General features: G+C 37.8%; 3 protein-coding genes and 1 pseudogene across 3 annotated transcripts; all 4 read left to right on the top strand.

The window, feature by feature from the left end:
• The first annotated feature begins 9129 nt into the window (after nt 1–9129).
• LOC127908653 (olfactory receptor 6N1-like) lies at nt 9130–10899 on the top strand. Its single transcript, XM_052467490.1, has one exon. It carries the CDS (start codon nt 9408–9410, stop codon nt 10341–10343), a length of 936 nt encoding a protein of 311 aa, XP_052323450.1. The 5' UTR covers nt 9130–9407; the 3' UTR covers nt 10344–10899.
• A 1288-nt stretch (nt 10900–12187) lies between these two features.
• LOC127908951 (olfactory receptor 2G6-like) lies at nt 12188–12784 on the top strand (annotated as a pseudogene).
• A 3782-nt stretch (nt 12785–16566) lies between these two features.
• LOC118397361 (olfactory receptor 1D2-like) lies at nt 16567–18339 on the top strand. The gene has a single exon (XM_052468865.1). It carries the CDS (start codon nt 16841–16843, stop codon nt 17774–17776), a length of 936 nt encoding a protein of 311 aa, XP_052324825.1. The 5' UTR covers nt 16567–16840; the 3' UTR covers nt 17777–18339.
• A 52-nt stretch (nt 18340–18391) lies between these two features.
• On the top strand, nt 18392–19783 carry LOC118396842 (olfactory receptor 2G3-like). Its single transcript, XM_052468757.1, is given in 2 exon segments — nt 18392–19478; nt 19663–19783. Coding segments are annotated over 2 exon segments (705 nt in total). The 5' UTR covers nt 18392–18886; the 3' UTR covers nt 19776–19783.
• The last annotated feature ends 775 nt before the right edge of the window (nt 19784–20558 follow it).

The raw sequence follows: 20558 nt of genomic DNA, 5'->3' as shown, positions 1-20558 counted from the left end.
ACAAACTATATCCAGTCTGAGATCTGGATTCATGTCAAGTTTTCTGAGGGGCTAGCTTTGCTATGTGACATCCCCTTGACCATCATGAAACGTCTCCTTGTTGTCATTGAATGTCTCATGGATAACGTCAGACACAAATAGTAATCTTTCCATAATGTTCCCCATCAAAATTCCTCATTGTAACATTATACTGCAACCAAACCGGTATCTGTACTGACCTCCCTCTTATGGTCCCGAGGTTAATGTCATGTTTTAATGTTCCTACAATGTTCTCAGAACATCAGTGGGATAACATCTCGCTGAAACCCTTAAAGCAGCATTTCCCAAACTTGGACCCAAGGGGTGCACGTTTTGGTTTTTGCCCTAGCACTACACAGCTGATTCAAATAATTAACTTATCATCAAGCTTTGATTATTTTAATCAGCTATCTAGTACTAGGAGAAAAAAGTTTATGTGCACCCCTTGGGGTCCCCAGGACCGAGTTTGGGAAACGCTACCTTAAAGGGACCTAATGGGAACGTCGCCAAATGTCCTTAGGACGTTCCCTGTTTGCTGGGTTAATTTTGTATTTAATTTATTTAACCTTTATTTAACTAGGCAAGTCAGTTAATAAGAACAAATTCTTATTTACAATGACAGCCTGGTCAAACCAGGACAATGCTGGGCCAATTGTGCTCCGCCCTATGGGACTCCCAATCACGGCCAGATGTGATACAGCCTGGAAACAAACCAGGGACTGTAGTGACACCTCTTGCACTAAGATACAGTGCCTTAGACTGCTGTGCCACTCAGGAGCCCAAGAGTAAATAGAATCTAATGAGTTGCTTGTCATACACTCTATAGTTCCATCTCTATGGAGTGGTTACATGTTGACACAGAAACTACAATGTGATCATACACTACAATATATTTAGAGGCTACCAGGACAATATATTGAAGCAGTCTCCCCTGTCAAGCAAGAAGACATTTTATGGACACAACTTTCTTAATTTCTTTCACACCTCAGAAGTCTGATAATGTACAGATATTATCGGGGTCTTTATTTTTATTTTCAAGAATAAGAGTTTGAGGGAGGATGTGAATTAGTTTAGTCCAAGCCTACACAGAATCATATGATTCACACTTGAATTCATTCACATTCATACACACTCAAGCCATTTAAGGACTAAGAATTGCTGCATTGAACTATGGAAGAAAATTAACTAAATCTATGGAGAACTCAACCCAAGTCAAGTTCTTTTATCTCTTTGGCTTACAAGAGACATTTAACAACAAATCGGTCTATTTCATCTAGTCTCTTATCACATATCTTCTCATCATCACTGTGAATCTGACTCTGATCCTAACAATCATTCAGGAGAAAGGTCTCCATGAGACCATATCTTTCTGTGTAGTTTATGTATCAATGGATTGTATGGAACTGCTGGTTTCTACCCCAAGTTCTTACTGGACCTTCAGTCAGATGTTCAGGTGATATCTTATGGTGGATGTTCCACTCAAGCCTATGTCATATACACATCTGTCATGTGTGAAATTTCTACTCTAACAGTGATGTCTTACGACAGGTATGTGGCAATATGTAGACCACTACTATACCATAACATTGTGACATCTTTAACTGTTAGAAAGTTACTCTTATTGTCTTGGTGTTATCCTTTATTTATAGGACTCAGCAGTTAGTTTAGCTGTCAGAGTTCCTTTGTGTGGATCTCGCATTGATAAGATCTTCTGTGATTTTCCGTCTATACTGAAACATGCATGTTTTTCCATTACTGTCAATCAGATTTGGAGCAAATGCCTCGTATTGGTTCATGTTTTACAGTTACTTTACATTGTATTCTCTTACTGTCAGATTGTAAGGACTTGTATAAAGTCAGCTAAGGGAAGGATTAAGTTCACACAGACATGTGTTCCACATTTATTAACAATGGTTATTTTCATCACAGTGACCCTGTTTGACAATTTGCATGGGTGGAATAATGTAAATATTACACTAAATATGCGTAATGCAATGGCCGTACAATTCCTTGTTATCCCACCTGTCTTTAACCCTCTCATATATGGACTTAACCTACAGCAGATTCGACGGGCAGTTCTTATAAAGTGTAATGCACATAAAATTATTGATATAAGATGTTAGTTACATGATTTTACACAACAGGGAGTCTTCGTCATATCAGAAGTCAACAAAATAAAGGTAAAATCTGCCAAAACCTTTGCACGGTTAAATGGCACGTCTCATGTCCTTATACCCATCGCCCTCTTCTGGGCAAGTGATTTATAAATAGTAATTGTAGTACACTTCCTAACCTGAGCCAAAGTTGTGCACTGGAAAGTGAATAGAGAGCAGTTGATAGAACAAATCGGTGGCTCCTTATGCAGTTAAGACATTTCTAAAGAAGAATAACAATATGCAAAGCTGTTGTTTAAATATATATTTTCCCAGCTGGGTGCTTTATTCTTAATACTCTCAGAAAATAAATGATGCTTCAGGTTTTTTTTAGGTTATTGAGTTGTGATAATGCATCTATGTGCTTATAGCCAGGACTCTTCTTCAGTGTATCTCTCAAAATAAATGGATATTCACAACAACTTTGAAAGACAATGATTTTATTGGTACAATAACAAGAATACGCATGTAGTATGGTTGCATGTAGGCAGTGGTGGAAAAAGTACCCAATTGTCAAACTTGAGTAAAAGTATAGATACCTTAATAGAAAGTTACTCAAGTAAAAACTGAAATTCACCCAGTAAAATAGTAATTGAGTAAAAGTCTAAATATACTTAAGTATCAAAAGTAAATGTGATTACTAAAATATACTTAAGTATCAAAAGTAGATGTAAAAGTATAAATCATTTCAAATTCCTTGTCACGACTTCTGCCGAAGTCGTTTCCTCTCCTTGTTCCGACTGTGTTCGGCGGTTGACGTCACCGGTCTTCTAGCCATCACCGATCCATTTTTCATTTTCCATTTGTTTTGTCTTTGTCTTACACACCTGGTTTCAATCCCCCAATTACTTGTTCATTATTTAACCCTCTGTTCCCCCATGTTTGTCTGTGAGTGATTGTTTATTGTATTGTGGTCCGTTATTTGTGGCCTTGTATTTATTTGACGTGTATTGTTATTATTGTTGTTATTGTTGAGTAAATTGCGTTCTTTACTCATATCTCAAACTCAAATGAAAATGAAAATGAATGAATGAAAATAGTACTTTTCAGTAGTACTCAAAGTGTTATGCTCAGGTAAAACAATTTGGCTAATCTATACTTCATATTAGCAAGTCCAACTCTTGAAGATCAAGGTGTATAACATTTATTGGAATGACTGGAATTCTGACAGACTTTGGTTTGTAATGTAAAGATAGAATTATCTTTATTATTATTTTTATTATTATTATTATTATTATTATTATTATTATTTAATAATATTATTATTATTATTATATGTAGTAGAAAGCGAGGGATTAGAAGAAGCCTACATAACAAACGATAAAGATACAATTTAACATCCATATATGGCCAGATATGTAAACTTTAAAACTGATTTACCCTGCAATAGATGTCGTTCAATTGGTAACATACATTTTTGTCATCTTCTAATGCCTCTCAAGGGGAAGGTAATCTAAAAGTAACTGAATGTAATCAGATTACGTTACTGAGTTTGGGTAATCCAAACATTACGTTGCTGATGACCATTTTTTAGGTAACTAGTAACTGTAACGGATTACATTTAGAAAGTAACCTGCTCAGCCCTGTTAGTAGATGAGTAGTTGTGAAGTTACTATTACACTTTGGATTGTGTATCAATAATAAAAAATATTGTACAATCCAGGTGTGCAAATCTCTTAGAGAGACTTACCCTGAAACACTCACAGCTGCAAACCCTAAAACATAAGCTAAACGTGAGTAGGACCTTTTCTGTCATTATTGTTTGATTTTTGTGATGTGACTTGTGTGTTTTGTTACTTGTAGTTGCATTAATTAATGGGGCTGAGGATGGTGGAAATCAGACATGTAAAACATTTTCTAATTTGTGAAATATTGTCATACCTTTTACTCAATTGCTGATCTACATTGGCTACCTATCACTCAAATAACTTCTCCTCCTCGTCTACAAAGCCCTAAAAGGCATCGGACCGGCCTACCTGTCAGACCTACTCTCCCCTATGAACCTCTACGCACCCTAAATTCAAACCACGCCAAAGCTCCATGCCCCCAGGATCTGGCTCCGCACAATGGAGAACCATTTATTTTGCATTCAAACTGAAGCTAGCAAGGTAACTCCTCAACAGTACCCAGAAACATGCCTTCAGTGTTCAGGATCAAGACTAAGAGACGGAGTACAAGATCCAGAAGAAGACTGGTCCTAGAATAAAAAATATTCTCAATGGAGAATCTCCATTGACGGTGTATTTTAGTCCAGTAGTAGATGTAATCTGGGTCAGACTACCAGCCTAGCATGTCACCACACGTACATTGTTTTAAAGGATCATAGGCCACTAACACAGCCTGTTCAATAACATAACATTAAGGATGTGTATTCTTCTGATGTGCTGCACTATCCTACTAAACTTCTCTCTTTATTTAAGAATGGACCATGTGTACTGTAACAATTTTGCTTCCGTCCCCCTACTTGCTATATTTCTATAGAATTGAATAAAGCCTTTGAACCCCCTGGAGGGCCTGTTACAAAATGGTATCTGCTTCTCTATATAGTTTCCAGATATTGGTGATCATTTGCATATCACACAGAGTGGTGCAGTGGTCTAAGACACTGCATCCCAGTGGAAGAGTTGTCACTGCAGTACCTGGTTCGAATCCAGGCTGTATCACATCTGGCCATTTTTGGGAGTGCCATATGGCGGTGCGCAGTTGGCCCAGCGTAGGCCGTCTTTGTAAATAAGAATTTGTTCTTAACTGACTTGCCTAGTTAAATTTAAAAATGGCAGGCTTTTTTTTAAAGAATAAAGTATAAGAATCAATTGAGGAGCTTAGTTTAAGCAGTTCATCATGGATTAGAAATGTTTGGTCTAAATTTTGGATTTAGCATACTTTACATGTAATCAATTGATTTAGCGTTTTAATGTAATAACTAATATGAGTGCAGGATACAAAGTATAGTATTGTTTGATGTTATCAGGAGAATGAAAATACATCTATATTGGTTAGTATAGATGTCGGCAAATCTATCACTGTAATAAGAACAGGTCAAGGAATTATCCATTTAGTTTGTCTGTTTGTGAATTCGTTGTTTAAAATGATATGTAAGCTACATTTACTCTTCTTCACACATTGACAACTCATCTCTACCATTTCCCAGGTCCATGTAGAACTCTACATCTTTAGGCTTGCTGCATATGGTGATATCAGACAATAGAAGTATTTCTACTTTGCTTTGCTGCAGTAACTGTATTATATTGTCATAATTATTGCCAATGCTTTGCTTATAGGAGTTTTCTGCATTGAAAAATACCTTCATGAACCCATGTATCTGTTTCTATGTGCTTTCCTGCTCTCATGTTTTACTTACTCTCTGACACACTCTGACTGACACACATGATATTTCCCAGATTTACGGTTTAACATCATTTAGTAATTTAGCAGTTTTGTCCTATGACCGGTACATTTCTATTTGTTATCCTCTATAGTATAACAATATTATGACACCTAAAATCATTTGTGGCTTAATTCTGCTGTCCTGGTTGTACTCTTTTTTTCATCAACACCATCATTATCTCCCTGAGTTTGCGACTGCAATTTTGTTTGTGACGTTCTAGACAGTGTATCGTGATAACTACCTCGGGAGTCAAGCTTGCCTGTTCAAATACTATACTGAATAACATATCGGGTCTTGTTGCCACTTTGGATTCTTTGTCTTGTACTATATTTCCTACCATATACTCAATAAATTACATCAAGTTAATTACAGTTTGATTGGTTAATAAGTTGCGACTTGCTTGTCATATACTCAAAATACAGTGCCTAGAGTGAATGTTTACACACCCTTGAACAGTTTTCACATTTTGTGTCACATTTTGTGTTCTGTTCTTTTTGTGACTTTTTTAGTTTGAGGCTATTGAATGTTTTTGGTCTCTCTTAAGGCCTACGTTTGATAGTCATGGCTTGCCACTGAGTTTTTAGCACATTCTTCAGACGTTGCGTTATGGTCCCCTGGATGTTTTGTCTAGTTCCATTTTTGTCCCAGGATGTCCCAGAGGACAGTTTTAGGACAATCCTGGGACGTTGTTTCATGGTCCCTTGGATGCTTTTTTGTAGTTCCTGGTTTGTCATGGGGATGTCACTTGATAGTCGCAAAGAAACGTTTTCTAACCAGGGCACGCATACCCTAGTAGCATTACACATCAACCCTTGTTACTGTTGCCAAGCTCATCAAGTCCCTGATTAGTAAACCACTGGTCCATTCACAGCTCTTTGTTTTTTTGGCAATGTTAGGGACACCCAAACACATTGCTTTTACCATACAATTTTTTCAACGTATAAATTTGACATGCTTTGACATACAGTACATGATTACATTGTGCATGTTCAGTTATACAGCAATATTCACATATACTAGTAGGTGGTGAGCCCTAGTAGGAAGTCCACTGTGTGCAGCTCACCCTGCACTAACATAAATAACATTAGCATGTCTACCTCTGCTAAGCTTAAACTGACATGCCTCGACAGCCACTGAGCGTTTTGAAGCACAAACACCAGGAGAATTGGTTGAAAGGTTACAGCCATTCTCATAACAACGCAGCCGCTGACAACTCGTACATAGGGTCTGACCTTTTCGTTTGCGCCTCGGACACCAACACCACCCGCTGGTGGGGGGGTCCCGAGAAACAAAGGGGGGAATAGTAGCCCAGACCCATGATGAGCCTCATCGAGGCCGGTGGGGGGGTTGAGACTACGGACAACACCATACTCCCCTGTGAGAACAGTGAGGAGCAGACAGACCCCTAGACAGGGATTATCTTAGAACACATCTAAGATAGTACTGAGGTGTACCACACTGGTCGTAAAGGAAGTCCAGTGGACTTGTCCACCTCCAAAACAAATGGCAACAATAATCAGTCCTTGCCATGTGTTGGTTCAACTACAATACAACTAGTAAAATGCTCCAATCATGTGTTCTGGTAGTATAATATTTCAGAATAAATCGGTAGGATAACTGGTCCCTTTGAGCACCAGTACCAATACCAGTCAGTCCAGCTACAATCAGTAAGAAGGTTAGAGACCTAACCAATCAAATTACCCTTGACAATAGCGACATCAGAGTGCAACACGTGGAAGGGAATCTCCAGTGCACTCTTCCAATGGTTAACACACGTCACTAATAAATAGAATCCTCCATTCAGGAGGGAAATTATAAGTCATGAAAAGTCATGAAATTATAAGTCATGAACCATGATCACACCACGTACGACTGATCCATTACTTAAAGGGTACTTCCGTCGTGAGGTTAGCTCGTCCGTGAAATAGACTTCATACCTATCACCACTACAATAGTGGAAGACACAGTGACTTGTAGGAAAAATCTACTACAAACTCCCTCGACACCAATTCTGACTGACCTCCAGGCATTGACCTGAAAATTACCTGACTACATCAGACTCATTCTGAACAAGTTGTAATCTGCCAGGATACTTGGTTTTCTTCCCTTGACATGCGTGCTTGTGTAAGCATAAACGCACATGCACAACGGAACATCCAATTAGGATTTATGCTAGAATCACTTAAGTGTCCAAGCAAAATATCAGCCTTAGTAAAGTTGAACATTTACTTCTAGGCCTTTGACTTTACAGCACTCACCAGTTTTCTTCCCAGAAGTCCATAGGACATCCCTGTAGACTGCCCAAAACTAGTGCCTTACAGCTGTTGACTTATCATATAGTTATCAACTTAGGATAGTGTCTAAGCAACACACCAAGTAGGAAAACCCCAGATATGGCATTAGAGACAATGCCATGATAGTAATTTTGCCAGAACATTGGACGTACAATAAATACTTATTTTCCACCATAATATGCAAATCAATCCATTAAAAATCCTACAATGTTATTTCTGGATTTTTTTTCCTCATTTTGTCTGTCATCGTTGAAGTCTACCTATGATGAAAATTACAGGCCTCTCTCGTCTTTTTAAGTGGGAGAACTTGCACAATTGGTGGCTGACTAAATACTTTTTTGCTCCACTGTACAGAACGGCAGGCAGTCTCGCAGTCAGGGAAGGCAAAGGTCAATAATCCAGGGTGGTGTGACAAGGTACAGAACGGTAGGCAGGCTCAGGGTCAAGGCAGGCAGAATGGTCAAAACTGGGAAACCTAGAAAACAGGAACAAGAAAAAGACAGGAGCAAGGGGAAAACGCTGGTAGGCTTCACGAACAAAACGAACTGGAACAGACAAAAAGAGAACACAGGTATAAATACACTGGGGATAATGGGGAAGACGGGCGACACCTGGAGGGGGTGGAGACAAGCACAAAGACAGGTGAAATAGATCAGGGTATGACACAAATAGGAACCTTTTCATAATGTTCCCTAAGGGACATTAAAATACCTTATTATATCGTTATACTCGGACCAAACTGGAATCTGTACTGAATGTCCTCTTATGGTCCCAAGGTTAACGTCATGTTTTAATGTTTGTAGAGTGGTCTCAGAACATCAGTGGTATAACGTCTCGCTGAAAACCTTAAAGCAGCTTTTTCCAAACTCGGTCCTGGGGACCCCAATGGTTGCACATTTTTGTTTTTGCCCTAGCACTACACAAGTGATTCAAATCAGCAACTAATCATCAATCTTTGATTATTTGAATCAGCTATGTAATGCTAGGGCAAGAAATAAAACATGCAGCCTTGGGGTCCCCAGGACCGAGTTTGGGAAATGCTGTCTTAAAGGGACCTGATGAGAACATCACCGAATGTCCTTAGGACATCCTCAGTTTTCCTGGTTAAAACATAAATAGACTGAGTAAATATAATTAAATGACTTGCTTGTCATACACTCTATAGTTCCATCTCTATGGAATTGTTACATGTTGACACTGAAACTACAATCCCATGTGATCATACACTATGGTATATTTAGAGGCCACCAGGACAAGATATTGGAGCAGTCTCCCCTGTCAAGCAAGAAGACATTTTATGGACACAAGTTTCTTTATTTCTTTCACACCTCCGAAGTCTGATAATGTACAGATATTATCGGGATATTTAAAAAATAAAAATTGTACAAGTTTGAGGGAGGATGAGAATTTGTTTTGTTAAAACTATTGTGTTTAGTCTGAGCCTAAACAGAATCATATGATTCACTCTTGAATTCATTCACCTCCATACACACTCAAGACTTGTAAGGACTAAGAATTGCTCCATTGACCAGAGAAAGAAAATTAACTAAATCTATGGAGAACTCAACCCAAGTCAAGTTCTTTTATCTCTTTGGCTTACAAGAGACATTAAACAACAAATCGGTCTATTTTACCTTGTCTCTTGTCACATATCTTCTCATCATCACTATGAATTTGACTCTGATCCTAACAATCATTCAGGAGAAAGGTCTCCATGAGCCCATGTATATCTTTCTGTGTAGTTTATGTATCAATGGATTGTATGGAACTGCTGGTTTCTACCCCAAGTTCTTACTGGACCTTCAGTCAGATGTTCAGGTGATATCTTATGGTGGATGTTTCACTCAAACCTTTGTAATATACACATCTGTCATGTGTGAAATGTCTACTTTAACAGTGATGTCTTACGACAGGTATGTGGCAATATGTAGACCACTACTATATCATAATATTGTGAAATCTTTAACTGTTAGAAAGTTACTCTTATTGTCTTGGTGTTATCCTTTATTTATAGCACTAATAAGTCTTAGTTTAACAGTCAGACTTCCTTTGTGTGGATCTCGAATTGATAAAATTTTCTGTGATTTTCCGTCTATACTGAAACATGCATGTTTTTCCATTACCATCAATCAGATTTGGAGCAAATGCCTCGTATTGGTTCATGTTTTACAGTTACTTTACATTGTATTCTCTTACTGTCAGATTGTAAGGACTTGTGTAAAGTCAGCTAAGGGAAGGATTAAGTTCACACAGACATGTGTGCCACATGTATTAACAATATTTATTTTCATCACAGTGACCCTGTTTGACCATTTGCAAGGTTGGAATAATGTAAATATAACTCTAAATAGCCGTAATGCAATGGCCGTACAATTCCTTGTTATCCCACCTGTCTTTAACCCTCTCATATATGGACTTAACCTACAGCGGATTCGAAGAGCAGTTTTTAGAAAGTGTAATACACATACAATCTTTGTTATGAGACGTTAGTTACATCTTAAACAACAGGGAGACTTACTGATATCAGAAGTCAACAAAATGAAGGTAAAATCTTCCAAAATTGCTGCAAGGTTAAATGGCCCCTAATTTGTTGATGTCTATCGCCCTCTTCTGGGAAAGTGACTTACAAATATTCCAAGAATAGAGTAATTGTAGCACACCTCCTGAGCATGAAAATGCTTGACTGGCTCCCAAATGGCACCCTATTCCCTTTATGGTGCACTACCTTTGACCAGAACCAAAGTAGTGCACTATTTAGGAAATGGGGTCCAATGAATAGCACAAATATGTGACTCCTTATACAGTTAAGAACTTTTTAAAGAAGAACAGCAATATGCAAAGCTACTCCTTCAATCTATATTTTCCCCACTGGGTGCTTTATTCATAATACTGTTAACAAAAATGAATTATGTCATTAATGGTTGTGGTTACAACACAGTAAATATATAGCTTTTTTTTAGGTTCTTGAGTTGTGATAATGTATATATGTGCTTATAAACAGGCGTCCACAGTGTATCTCTCAAAATAAATGTGTGTTCACAACCACTTTGGAAGGCAATTCATTGTTTAATTGGTGCAATAACACAAATATGCATGAAACTAGAAAGTAAGGTTGAATGTAGGCTACACATTTGGAGTGATTATAAATGGCATAAACAAGATACAATAAATAGTGAACAGAAATATCACATTCTGAATTCCCATTGAATTGATTTACTAGACGTAGATTTTTCTCCAGCGTATACATATTCTATATTAATATTCCATTTCAAATCATGTATTTTGACTGTCTTCTGGTGGTATTAATATACAAGTTATTGGAGCAGTATCCGTGTCAAGCAAGAACACATTTCACAGGCACACGTTTCTTTATATCTTTCACACCTCCGAAATCTGAGAATATATATTATCGGGATCTTTGATTTTATTTAAAAAAATAAGAGTTTGATGGAGGATATGAATTTGTTTTGTTAAAACTATTGTGGACACATAATCAAATAATTCACACACATTCATTCACCTCCATACATACTCAAGCCATTTAAGGACTAAGAATTGCTGCATTGACCAGAGAAAGCAAATCAACAAAAGCTATGGAGAACTCAACCCAAGTCAAGTTAATTAATATATTTGGTTTACAAGAGACATTTAACAACAAATCGGCCTATTTTACCTTGTCTCTTATCACATACCTTCTCATCATCACTGTGAATCTGACTCTGATCATAGCAATCATTCAGGAGAAAGGCCTCCATGAGCCCATGTATATCTTTCTGTGTAGTCTGTGTGTCAATGGATTGTATGGAACTGCTGGTTTCTACCCCAAGTTGTTACTGGACCTTCAGTCAGATGTTCAGGTGATATCTTATGGTGGATGTTTCACTCAAACCTGTGTAATATACACATCTGTCCTGTGTGAAATGTCTATTCTAACAGTGTGTCACGCCTTGGTCTTAGTATTTTGTGTTTTGTTTATTTATTTGGTCAGGCCAGGGTGTGACATGGGTTATTGTGGTGTGTTTTTGTCTTAGGGGTTTTGTGGGGTGTCTACGTAGTCTATGGCTGCCTGAGGCGGTTCTCAATCAGAGTCAGGTGATTATCGTTGTCTCTGATTGGGAACCATATTTAGGCAGCCATATTCTGTGAGTGTTTGATGGGTGATTGTTCCTGTCTCTGTGTTAGTTGTCACCAGATAGGCTGTATAGGTTCTCATTCCGTTAGTTGTTTTTTGTTTTTGTATTGTTGGTGTTTTTTCATTATTAAAGATGTATCGAACTAACCACGCTGCATTTTGGTCCGACTCTCCTTCAACGGAAGAAAGTCGTTACACAGTGATGTCTTACGACAGGTATGTGGCAATATGCAGACCACTACTATATCACACCATTGTGACATCTTTAACTGTTAGAAAGTTACTCTTATTGTCTTGGTGTTATCCTTTATTTATAGGACTCATAGTAGTTAGTTTAACTGTCAGAGTTCCTTTGTGTGGATCTCGCATTGATAAGATATTCTGTGACATTCCGTCTGTACTGAAACATGCATGTTTACCCATTACCATCAATCAGAATTTGAGCTTTTGTATAATAGTGGTTCATGTTTTACAGATACTTCTCATTGCATTTTCTTATTGTCAGATTGTAAGGACTTGTATAAAGTCAGCTAAGGGAAGGATTAAGTTCACACAGACATGTGTGCCACATTTATTGACAATGGTTATTTTCATCACAGTGACCCTTTGTGACACTTTGCAAGGATGGATTAGTAATAAGTCATCTCAATAAGCGTAGTGTAATGGCTGTACAATTCCTTGTTATACCACCTGTCTTTAACCCTGTCACATACGGACTTAATCAGATTCGAGTGGGCAGTTTTTAGAAAGTGAAATACACATAAAAGCATTGATGTGAGAGGTTAGTTACATGATCTTACACAACAGGGAGACTTCCTGATTGATATCAGAAGTTAACAAAAATAAAGTTAAAATCTGTCAGAACTGTTGCAAGGTTAAATGGACCCTCATTTGTTTTATCTATCATGCTCTTCTGGGAAAATGATTTACAAATATTCCAAGAATAGAGTAATTGTAGCAAATCAAAATGTATTGCTCACATACACATACATATTTAGCAGATGTTATTGCTGGTGTAGAAAAATGCTTGTGTTCCTTGCTCCAACAGTGCAGTAATATCTAACAATACACACAAATCTAAAATAGTAAAATAATGGAATTAAGAAATACAGAAATATTAGGACGAGCAATGTCGGTGTCTGGAGCATAAATATATATATGATTTATACAGTGCATTAGGAAAGTATTCAGACCCCTACCCTTTTTCCATGTTTTGTTACGTTACAGCCTTATTCTAAAATTGATTTTTCTTTTTAAATGTCCTCAATCTACACACAATTCTCCATAATAAAAAAGCGACAACAGTTCGAGGAAAAGATGAGCAAAGTACAGAGAGATCCTTGATGAAAACCTATTCAGACTTGGACGAAGGTTCACCTTTCAACAGGACAACGGCCCTAAGCACACAGGCAATACAACGCAGGAGTGGCTTCGGGATTAGTCTCTGAATGTCATTGAGTGGCCCAGCCAGAGCCGGGACTTGAACCCGATCGAACATCTCTGGAGAGACCTGAAAGTACCTGTGCAGCGACGCTCCCCATCCAACCTGAGAAGAATGGGAGAATCTCCCCAAATACAGCTGTGCCAAGCATGTAGCGTCATACCGAAGAAGACTCGAGGCTGTAATCGCTGCCAAAGGTGTTTCAACAAAGTACTGAGTAAACGGTCTGAATACTTATGTGAATGTGATATTTCCGTTAATTTTTTTATGTATATTTACACTTCCAGTCAAAAGTTTTAGAACACCTACTCATTCAAGTGTTTTTACTTTATTTTTTACAACTATTTTACCATTTAATTTACCACCATATTATATAATAATAGTGAAGACATCAAAACAATGAAATAACACATATGGAATCATGTCGTAACCAAAAAAGTGTTAAACAAATCAAAGAGAGATTCTTCAAAGTAGCCACCCGTTGCCTTGATGACAGCTTTGCAATCTCTTGGCATTCTCTCAACGAGTTTCATGAGGTAGTCACTTGGAATATATTTCAATTAAGGTGTGCCTTGTTAATTTGTGGGATTTCTTTCCTTCTTAATGCGTTTGAGCTAATCAGTTGTGTTGTGACAAGGTAGGGGTGGTATACAGCAGATTTGGTAAAAGACCAAGTCCATGTTATGGCAAGAACAGCCCAAATAAGCAAAGAGAAGCGACAGTCCATCATCTATTTATTTTTAAACAAAAAAAAAACATTATATTTATTTAACTAGGCATGTCAGTTCATAACAAATTCTTATTACCAGGGAACAATGGGTTAACTACCTTGTTCAGGGGAAGAATAACAGATTTTTGTCTTGTCAGCTTGGGGATTTGATCTAGCAATCTTTCAGTTACAGGTTACCCAACGATCTAACCACTAGGCTACCTTCCGCCGTAAGATGTGAAGATCAGACAATCTGGAAAATTTCAAGAAGCACTATCGGGCACGATGATGAAACTGGCTTTCATGAGGACCGCCACAGTAAAGGAAGACCCAGAGTTACCTCTGCTGCAGAGGATACGTTCATTAGAGTTAACTGCACCTCATATTGCAGCCAAAATAAATGCTTCACAGAACTTCAAGTAACAGACATCTCAACATCAACTGTTCAGAGGAGACTGCGAGAATCAGTCCTTTATGCTGCAAATAAACTACTACTAAAGGACACCTAAAAGAAGAAGAGACTTGCTTGGGCCAAGAAACATGAGCAATGGACATTAGACCGGTGGAAAGTTTTGGTTCCAACCGCCGTGTCTTTGTGAGATGCAGAATTAACGGATTATCTCTGCATGTGAGGTCCCACCGTGAAGCATGGAGGAAGAGGTGTGAAGGTGTGAGGGTGCTTTGCTGGTGACACTGTCTGTGATTTATATAGAATTCAAGGCACACTTGTCCAGCATGGTTACCACAGTATTCTGCAGCGATACACCATCCCATCCTGTTATCACTTAGTACGACTATCGTTTGTTTTTCAACAGGACAATGACCCAACACACCTCCAGGCGGTGTAAGGGCTATTTGACCAAGAAGGAGAGTGATGGAGTGCTGCATCAGATGACCTGGCCTCCACAATCACTTGACCTCAATCCAATTGAGAAGGTTTTGGCTGAGTTGGACTGCAGAGAAGGGAAAGCAGCCAACAAGTGCTCAGCATATGTGGGAACTCCTTCAAGACTTTTGGTAAAGCATTCCAGGTTAAACTGGTTAAGAGAATGCCAAGAGTGTGCAAAGCTGTCGTCAAGGCAAAGGGTGGCAACTTTGAAAATCTAAAATCTAAATTATATTTTGATTTGTTTAACACTTTTCTGTATGTATAAAATAGTGAAAATAAATAAAACCCTTGTATGAGTAGGTGCGTCCAAACTTTTGACTGGTTCTGTATATCACGCTTTTCTGGTAAAGTGATTCACAAATATATCAAGAATAGATTAATTGTAGCACACTTCTTGAGCAAAAAAATATGCTTTTTTAATGAATTTGCAAATTAATTCATTAAAAATCCTACAATGTGAATTTCTGGATTTTTTTCTCATTTTGTCTGTCATAATTGAAGTGTACCTATGATGAAAATTACAAGCCTCTCTCATCTTTTTAAGTGGGAGAACTTGCACAATTGGTGGCTGACTAAATACTTTTTTGCCACACTGTACAGAACGGCAGGCAGTCTCGCGGTCAGGGAAGGCAGAGGTCAATAATCCAGGGTGGTGTGACAAGGTACAGAACGGTAGGCAGGCTCAGGGTCAGGGCAGACAGAGAATGGTCAAAACTAGGAAACCTCGAAAACAGGAACAAGAAAAAGACAGGAGCAAGGGGGAAAATGCTGGTAGGCTTCACGGACAAAACAAACTGGATCAGACAAAAAGAGAACACAGGTATAAATACACTGGGGATAATGGGGAAGACGGGCGACACCTGGAGGGGGTGGAGACAAGCACAAAGACAGGTGAAATAGATCAGGGTATGACACAAATAGGAACCTTTTCATAATGTTCCCTAAGAGACATTAAAATACCTTATTATATCGTTATACTCGGACCAAACTGGAATCTGTACTGAATGTCCTCTTATGGTCCCAAGGTTAACGTCATGTTTTAATGTTTGTAGAGTGGTCTCAGAACATCAGTCCTGGGGACATTCGGTGATGTTCTCATCAGGTCCCTTTCAGACAGCTTTTCCCAAACTCGGTCCTGGGGACCCCGATGGTTGCACATTTTCGTTTTTGCCCTAGCACTACACAGGTGATTCAAATCAGAAACTAATCATCAATCTTTGATTATTTGAATCAGCTATGTAATGCTAGGGCAAGAAATAAAACATGCAGCCTTGGGGTCCCCAGGACCGAGTTTGGGAAATGCTGTCTTAAAGGGACCTGATGAGAACATCACCGAATGTCCTTAGGACATCCTCAGTTTTCCTGGTTAAAACATAAATAGACTGAGTAAATATAATTAAATGACTTGCTTGTCATACACTCTATAGTTCCATCTCTATGGAATTGTTACATGATGACACTGAAACTACAATCCCATGTGATCATACACTATGGTATATTTAGAGGCCACCAGGACAAGATATTGGAGCAGTCTCCCCTGTCAAGCAAGAAGACATTTTATGGACACAAGTTTCTTTATTTCTTTCACACCTCCGAAGTCTGATAATGTACAGATATTATCGGGATATTTAAAAAATAAAAATTGTACAAGTTTGAGGGAGGATGAGAATTTGTTTTGTTAAAACTATTGTGTTTAGTCTGAGCCTAAACAGAATCATATGATTCACTCTTGAATTCATTCACATCCATACACACTCAAGCCTTGTAAGAACTAAGAATTGCTCCATTGACCTGAGGAAGAAAATTAACAAATGCTATGGAGAACTCAACCAAAGTCAAGTTCTTTTATCTCTTTGGCTTACAAGAGACATTAAACAACAAATCAGTCTATTTTACCTTGTCTCTTATCACATATCTTCTCATCATCACTGTGAATCTGACTCTGATCCTAACAATCATTCAGGAGAAAGGTCTCCATGAGCCCATGTATATCTTTCTGTGTAGTTTATGTATCAATGGATTGTATGGAACTGCTGGTTTCTACCCCAAGTTCTTACTGGACCTTCAGTCAGATGTTCAGGTGATATCTTATGGTGGATGTTTGACTCAAGCCTATGTAATATACACATCTGTCACGTGTGAAATGTCTATTCTAACAGTGATGTCTTACGACAGGTATGTGGCAATATGCAGACCTCTACTATACCATAACATTGTGACATCTTTAACTGTTAGAAAGTTACTCTTATTGTCTTGGTGTTATCCTTTATTTATATCACTAATAGCACTTAGTTTAACAGTCAGAATTCCTTTGTGTGGATCTCGCATTGATAAGATCTTCTGTGACAATCCATCTATACTGAAACATGCATGTTTACCCATAACCATGAATCAGATTTGGAGCCGATGTTTAATAGTGGTTCATGTTTTACAGTTACTTTTCATTGTATTTTCTTACTGTCAGATTGTAAGGACTTGTATAAAGTCAGATAAGGGAAGGATTAAGTTCACACAGACTTGTGTGCCACATTTATTAACAATTGTTATTTTCATCACAGTGACCCTGTTTGACAATTTGCAAGGGTGGAATAATGTAAATATAACTCTAAATATGCGTAATGCAATGGCCGTACAATTCCTTGTCATCCCACCTGTCTTTAACCCTGTCATATATGGACTTAACCTCAAGCAGATTCGAAGAGCAGTTTTTAGAAAGTGTAATGCACATACAATCTTTGTTATGAGACGTTAGTTACATCTTAAACAACAGGGAGACTTACTGATATCAGAAGTCAACAAAATGAAGGTAAAATCTTCCAAAACTGCTGCAAGGTTAAATGGCCCCTAATTTGTTGATGTCTATCGCCCTCTTCTGGGAAAGTGATTTACAAATATTCCAAGAATAGAGTAATTGTAGCACACCTCCTGAGCATGAAAATGCTTGACTGGCTCCCACATGGCACCCTATTCCCTTTATGGTGCACTACTTTTGACCAGAACCAAAGTAGTGCACTATTTAGGAAATGGGGTCCAATGAATAGCACAAATATGTGACTCCTTATACAGTTAAGAACTTTTTAAAGAAGAACAGCAATATGCAAAGCTACTCCTTCGATCTATATTTTCCCCACTGGGTGCTTTATTCATAATACTGTAATACTGTTAACAAAAATTAATTATGTCATTAATGGTTGTGGTTACAACACAGTAAATATATAGCTTTTTTTAGGTTCTTGAGTTGTGATAATGTATATATGTGCTTATAAACAGGCGTCCACAGTGTATCTCTCAAAATAAATGTGTGTTCACAACCACTTTGGAAGGCAATTCATTGTTTAATTGGTGCAATAACACAAATATGCATGAAACTAGAAAGTGAGGTTGAATGTAGGCTACACATTTGGAGTGATTATAAATGGCATAAACAAGATACAATAAATAGTGAACAGAAATATCACATTCTGAATTCCCATTGAATTGATTTACTAGACGTAGATTTTTCTCCAGCGTATACATATTCTATATTAATATTCCATTTCAAATCATGTATTTTGACTGTCTTCTGGTGGTATTAATATACAAGTTATTGGAGCAGTATCCGTGTCGAGCAAGAACACATTTCACAGGCACACGTTTCTTTATATCTTTCACACCTCCGAAATCTGAGAATATATATTATCGGGATCTTTGATTTTATTTAAAAAAATAAGAGTTTGATGGAGGATATGAATTTGTTTTGTTAAAACTATTGTGGACACATAATCAAATAATTCACACACATTCATTCACCTCCATACACACTCAAGCCATTTAAGGACTAAGAATTGCTGCATTGACCAGCGAAAGCAAATCAACAAACGCTATGGAGAACTCAACCCAAGTCAAGTTAATTAATATATTTGGTTTACAAGAGACATTTAACAATAAATCAGTCTATTTTACCTTGTCTCTTATCACATACCTTCTCATCATCACTGTGAATCTGACTCTGATCAAAGCAATCATTTAGGAGAAAGGTCTCCATGAGCCCATGTATATCTTTCTGTGTAGTCTGTGTGTCAATGGATTGTATGGAACTGCTGGTTTCTACCCCAAGTTGTTACTGGACCTTCAGTCAGATGTTCCGGTGATATCTTATGGTGGATGTTTGACTCAAGCCTATGTAATATACACATCTGTCATGTGTGAAATGTCTACTCTAACAGTGATGTCTTACGACAGGTATGTGGCAATATGCAGACCACTACTATATCATACCATTGTGACATCTTTAACTGTTAGAAAGTTACTCTTATTGTCTTGGTGTTATCCTTTATTTATAGGACTCATAGTAGTTAGTTTAACTGTCAGACTTCCTTTGTGTGGATCTCGCATTGATAAGATATTCTGTGACATTCCATCGATACTGAAACATGCATGTTTACCCATAACCATCAATCAGAATTTGAGCTTTTGTATAATAGTGGTTCATGTTTTACAGATACTTCTCATTGCATTTTCTTATTGTCAGATTGTAAGGACTTGTATAAAGTCAGCTAAGGGAAGGATTAAGTTCACACAGACATGTGTGCCACATTTATTGACAATGGTTATTTTCATCACAGTGACCCTTTGTGACACTTTGCAAGGATGGATTAGTAATAAGTCATCTCAATAAGCGTAGTGTAATGGCTGTACAATTCTTTGTTATACCACCTGTCTTTAACCCTGTCACATACGGACTTAATCAGATTCGAGTGGGCAGTTTTTAGAAAGTGAAATACACATAAAGGCATTGATGTGAGAGGTTAGTTACATGATCTTACACAACAGGGAGACTTCCTGATTGATATCAGAAGTTAACAAAAATAAAGTTAAAATCTGTCAGAACTGTTGCAAGGTTAAATGGACCCTCATTTGTTTTATCTATCATGCTCTTCTGTGAAAATGATTTACAAATATTCCAAGAATAGAGTAATTGTAGCAAATCAAAATGTATTGCTCACATACACATATTTAGCAGATGTTATTGCTGGTGTAGAAAAATGCTTGTGTTCCTTGCTCCAACAGTGCAGTAATATCTAACAATACACACAAATCTAAAATAGTAAAATAATGGAATTAAGAAATACAGAAATATTAGGACGAGCAATGTCGGTGTCTGGAGCATAAATATATATATGATTTATACAGTGCATTAGGAAAGTATTCAGACCCCTACCCTTTTTCCATGTTTTGTTACGTTACAGCCTTATTCTAAAATAGATTTTTCTTTTTAAATGTCCTCAATCTACACACAATTCTCCATAATAAAAAAGCAACAACAGTTCGAGGGAAAGATGAGCAAAGTACAGAGAGATCCTTGATGAAAACCTATTCAGACTTGGACGAAGGTTCACCTTTCAACAGGACAACGGCCCTAAGCACACAGGCAATACAACGCAGGAGTGGCTTCGGGATTAGTCTCTGAATGTCATTGAGTGGCCCAGCCAGAGCCGGGACTTGAACCCGATCGAACATCTCTGGAGAGACCTGAAAGTACCTGTGCAGCGACG

This window comes from Oncorhynchus keta, chromosome 18 (genome assembly GCF_023373465.1).
Source record: "Oncorhynchus keta strain PuntledgeMale-10-30-2019 chromosome 18, Oket_V2, whole genome shotgun sequence".
Taxonomy (NCBI): Eukaryota; Metazoa; Chordata; class Actinopteri; order Salmoniformes; family Salmonidae; genus Oncorhynchus; species Oncorhynchus keta.
The sequence above is the reverse complement of the archived record's forward strand: the minus strand, read 5'-3'. Positions and strand labels throughout refer to the sequence as shown.